The sequence below is a fragment of the Adiantum capillus-veneris genome, chromosome 2 (genome assembly GCF_014529385.1).
Source record: "Adiantum capillus-veneris isolate H3 chromosome 2, ASM1452938v2, whole genome shotgun sequence".
Classification (NCBI taxonomy): domain Eukaryota; kingdom Viridiplantae; phylum Streptophyta; class Polypodiopsida; order Polypodiales; family Pteridaceae; genus Adiantum; species Adiantum capillus-veneris.
This window is the reverse complement of record NC_140932.1, coordinates 48600383-48605313: the sequence shown is the minus strand read 5'-3', so window position 1 is coordinate 48605313 and position 4931 is coordinate 48600383. Positions and strand designations below refer to the sequence as shown.

General features: G+C 37.8%; 1 protein-coding gene across 1 annotated transcript; it reads left to right on the top strand.

The window, feature by feature from the left end:
- Positions 1-1929: 1929 nt before the first annotated feature.
- On the top strand, positions 1930-3930 carry LOC147462729 (uncharacterized). The gene is made up of 5 exons (XM_086494514.1): positions 1930-1991; positions 2235-2313; positions 2411-2502; positions 2870-3075; positions 3875-3930. The coding sequence occupies exons 1-5, from the start codon at positions 1930-1932 to the stop codon at positions 3928-3930; spliced, it is 495 nt and encodes a 164-aa protein (XP_086350640.1).
- Positions 3931-4931: the final 1001 nt, after the last annotated feature.

Sequence of the window (4931 nt, the reverse complement as noted above, 5' to 3'; positions counted from 1 at the left end):
TATTATATGTGTTGTGTAGATAATGGCACCAAAGAGGGATAGCAAGAAAAGAAAACCTCCAGTCTCTCCTTTTAGCAACCGTCAAGTGAGCATGAAGCTTAGGTCCGGTTGTATACCAAAGGGAGCTATCGATCAGGAGGCATCATCACGAGTCCGACATTTGGACACTCCACCAAATAAAAAGAAAAGGATTCTCAAAAGGTGTGTTTTTATTGATGATGAGGCTCAAGTTTATGAAGACTCCAACAACATCGAAGATGACGTAGAGATCACAGGTAAATTATGAGTGTATGCTATAATTTTATGTCAATACGTAGTTTATATTATAAATTTTTCAATGGTAGATTGTTAAATTTGATGGACCTTTTTTTTGTTTGGAAAGTTTGATAATTAATAACCATGTGGGAGAGTAAGAAAGGGTGAACCATTTTTTATATACATACCATTGAAGTTGCTAGAGAAAATATTAAGTATTGTTTTTGTTTATGTTGGAGAAAATGTCCTTAAATCTCATGTGAGAGCCCTATATAGGGTGTGCAGTTTTTTTTTAATTTTAAAGTTGTCTCCGTACAAAGGAGACTCTGGCAAAATTTCTGTAAATTAAATACTTTACACTATCTAATCCTAATTGCATATGTTTTTGGACAATTGAATGTTTGTCACTTGTTATCTCTATGCAGAGACCAATGTTCACATTGAAGATCATCATGACAATGAAGAAAATAGTGATCCTGAAGGGGATGAGGAGAATAAGCATTCCAAACACCTAGGCAAGCAAATTTCTCCTAGCTTGATGAAAGATGTTCTAAGTCAGTTTTATGTAAAGAAGAAGACATTGCCTCCTCTGGTTCCACTTTGTCGACTCATGGTGCATGAGGCTGTTAGGTTTGCTAGAGATGATGTAGAATGGCTCATTTCCTCATTTGATTATGCTGGGTATTTAGAAACTATGGGGCATTTCCTTGTGTCCGTTGGGGATTCTAGAGGAGATATCATTCCCGTGACCGCAGCGGATTTGGAGGAATGGGGACCACTTTGGCGGGAAAGAAATGCTGAGTTCGAGAGATCACTTGGTAAAGAATGGCAAGAGCTCAAAGGAAAAAAATTTCTGGTATGGGATGGAAACCATAGGCTAAAAACATGGTGGAAGAGAATCAAAGATAGTAAGATCTTTCACCGTTTTCACTCTTTTGTTGTAAAGCTTTGTTTTTACAAATGATGATTTTTTTGTGTGTGATAGAGTACTCGGACAATGGTCAATACCATGTTAGTGTTCATTGCCAATTCCTTGAGTTGTCCAGAGCAAAAGAAGCAGAGTTGCTTCTTGCACTTGACACTTCCAATGCGTAAGTTTGTTAATTGCATGTTGACTCTCATTTTTTTGCAAGCAATGCTTGTGTTCAACTCTTTGTTTTCAAATTTTCTGAAGCATTTCTAGGGCACATGTCATGCCAAACATCGCTCATGAAGTTTATATGTTTCAAAGATTTGGCATGGCAAATAAAGATTCAATCTTTCAAAAATTGACACCTGATATGAGAGAATGGGCTAGGGTGGAGATGACTGTGGAGGCAAGGTATTACCATGGTGCTGCACCATGGTACAACACTCCATGTGGATTGATATCTCAACTTGTGTGGAAGGTGATACCTACTCTATAGGTTGGGTAATTAATGTAAAATTTTATTATGGTTTCAATACAATGTTTTGTATTAGGATGAGTTCATTGCATTTATGTCCAAAGAAAGAGCAAAGCTAGATGCACTTGGACTAAATGATGTTGAGAAGAAGAAGAGACTGGACAAGGCCACAAAGGTAGAAGAGGAACGGTTTAAAGATAGGGGCTACAAGTACTTGTCAATCGCCAATCCTCTTAATGGTGATGAGTTCTTCAAGTTGCTTTTTAGCATTAAATGGAATGAACCTAGAATGCTAAAGATCACTAGAGATAAGCTCTATTGTTTGAAAAGCTCTAAAATCACTCCTGAGAGGTATTGAAGCTATTAGTTTCTCATTTTTATTTGTATTCATTCAATTTTGTTTTTCTATATGATTAAGTGGTATGTTGTTCTTATTGATTGTAGAAAGAAGATAATTTTGCACCTCATGAGCCTCACTAAGTCTAAGGATCCACAATATCTTCATTTTGGTGATTACAAGATTTTTAGAAGTTACACGAAAAAGGAGACTTATTGGGCTCACTTGCATGGGGAGGCTACACTTATGATTGAAAGGATGGAAGTAGAACATCCACAACTTCCTAATTATTTTGACCTATTCTACAAGATGAGCATGACGAATCATATTTTGCAGGTAGACGTTTGACCATTGTTTTTAAAAGAATATAGACATGTTTTAATTTACACAAGATCAAGTTGAGTGTGCTTTTTGATTGTTACTATGTATGTAGGCTTTTATTTATCTAATGGATGCGGTGAAGTCTTCCGACTCTAGTGAGAAGATGCCGGAGCTTGTGTTGTCAGCTAAGAGAGTGATTTACAAGTTTGCATCTTCCACTTGCACTCTTTGCAAAAAAAGAGCATTTCATTTTTTTGTCATGGTTTGGTGACAGTGGGTCATTTTGAGAATGATGAAATTTCATTTTGTGTTCACAAAAAATCCTTAAATTCCGTGTGGAAGCCCTGTATATGGGGTGGATGGTTCTTTTGACAATATGCGTGTGTATAATGTCTATGTTGAAAACACTTAAATCCCTTGTGGGAGCCCAAGATAGGGTTTATGGTTTATTTTGAAAAAGTATTCTCCATACAAAGGAGACTCTGACATTTGTTTTTTGGATACATGACATTTATTATGCCATTGCATTTATATGCTTTTCAAAGTGGATGATGCTCTAAAAATTGTGTAGATGGGTTATGCAATGCGTTGAGGCGCAAGAATTGAATGAAGCCCCATTATTCACTAGAGAGTGGATTGATGTACATGATGAGAATACAATGTTCTCTCCCTCTTTGATTGAAAGGAATCTGACAACATGGGAAGCCAAGGTTTGTCCTTGGTGGTTGGATTATCCACTAGGAGTTATTCCAAAGCAAGAGTTGGAATTACGTAAGAGTAAGTATCTTAACACTAGTGACTCTTTTATTTTGAGAATGTATACGTCTTACTTTAGTACTAATTTATGTGATATTGTGCTATATGGTTGTTGAGTGAAGGGTTTCAAAATGAGAGTGATGAGTACTTACAGGGAACACAAGAAGAGTCTCTCCCTCTCTTTTCTCAAGGAGTTACTCAAAACACCATTGAGAGTGGCTCTCAAGGTACTCCACTAGCAAGCAATGTACTCAAGAAGGGTAAAGGGAAAATGGAGCCTCCAAGTACATCAAGGAAATCCACTCCTTCTTCAATGCCTCCCATTGTGCCATTTGCAGAGCCCATCATGTCCTCTTTGGGAACCACTATACCCCATATGGCACCCTCTTCTAATGTGCCCACTACATCCTCATTGGTGCACACTACTTCGTTTGTTGCAGATTCTTCACTTGGGCGAGAGGCTTGGGAGAGAAGGCCGATCACACGATCTGTTGGTAAGTTTAAGAAAATTGTTAGCATATCTGTCTTCCATATTTCCTAATTCAAAGCTAATTTGGATAATGCTTGCAGGATTCCATTACCAAACTATTGTAGATGTTTTGCTTGTGGATATATCACAAATTGATAAGTTTGCCCTTGATAGGTAGATTTTCATAGTGCTTACTTATTTGCATTTTCTTCTTGCATTGTTCTATGATTTTGAACATAATTCATGTTTGGTTTTCTTATAGCATCAATAAATTTTTTGCGACATAGAATACAAATCTATATAGCAAAGATGGTGTGCCATGTCGTGAGGTTGCTGGGCTTATCTTTGCAGATTTTCCTACAAGTTTGCTTGTGGATGGTCTAGGACCAATCCCATTGGGTAAGTAACTTTTCTTTGGACTAGTACCTACAACTAACTATGGTTGTATGCTTACATGTCATCATTCACTTTTGTAGAGGGCATGAGTGTTCCCAAGTGGAACACATTTTCCAAGGGTCTAGTGACAAGGTGCATGGATGTTGCTCGTGAGTTTTTGGCCGATGAGGGGTTTTTAGTGACCATGTGCATGGCCGAGCATATTGGAGATTTTATTGCAGATGCAACTAGGGTAGGACTTGTGCTCTTACGTACATGGACTCTCATGTGTAATAAGAAGGCACATCGGCATCCACTCACTAGAGAGGCGGTAAGATAACAAACTTAGTTTCATAGTTTAATTTCCTAACTAAAAACATTGTAGCTATGCCATTCATTCTTTGAGTTTTTTATTCATGCAAGTACTTGATCTTACCATGTGTCTTTGGTATCGTATTGGCCATCCTGTGCCACACTATGATAGAGAGGTAGGGGAGAAAATTGCCGAGAGATTGTTTCCAGCAGATTGTAGCTACATGATAGATGATGTAGTTTTCCCCATTGAGATTGATGGTGTTATTCTTAGAGGCGGGGCAGAGCAGTCTTCTTTGTTCTTTCGGTAAGACTAGTCCAAAGTATGATACTAGTGAATGTTATGGTATATATGTGTTTGCATTCGGTTTCTAATTTATTTTTTATATGGTTAGCTGGCAACATTTACTGAGCCTCATGACTATGTTTTGGACTTGTTTGCGGGGTGTGGTGGTTTGGGCCGAGCTTCTGCGGAAGATATGAGGCATTGCATGTGTCTAGAGCTAGATCATGTGCTCTATGAAAGATGTTTGAGCGATATTGCATGTGGACCTGTGAAATGTTGATTGCGGATGCACATTTGGTTGAGGAAACTCTATTGTGACAGTACACATCTTCATGTTTTGATTTATGTTTTTATGTACATGGCAGCCATATGACATTGACATGGCATTTTGGTATGTTCCATACATTTCATTTGTGTTTGTTTGGTACATGACCG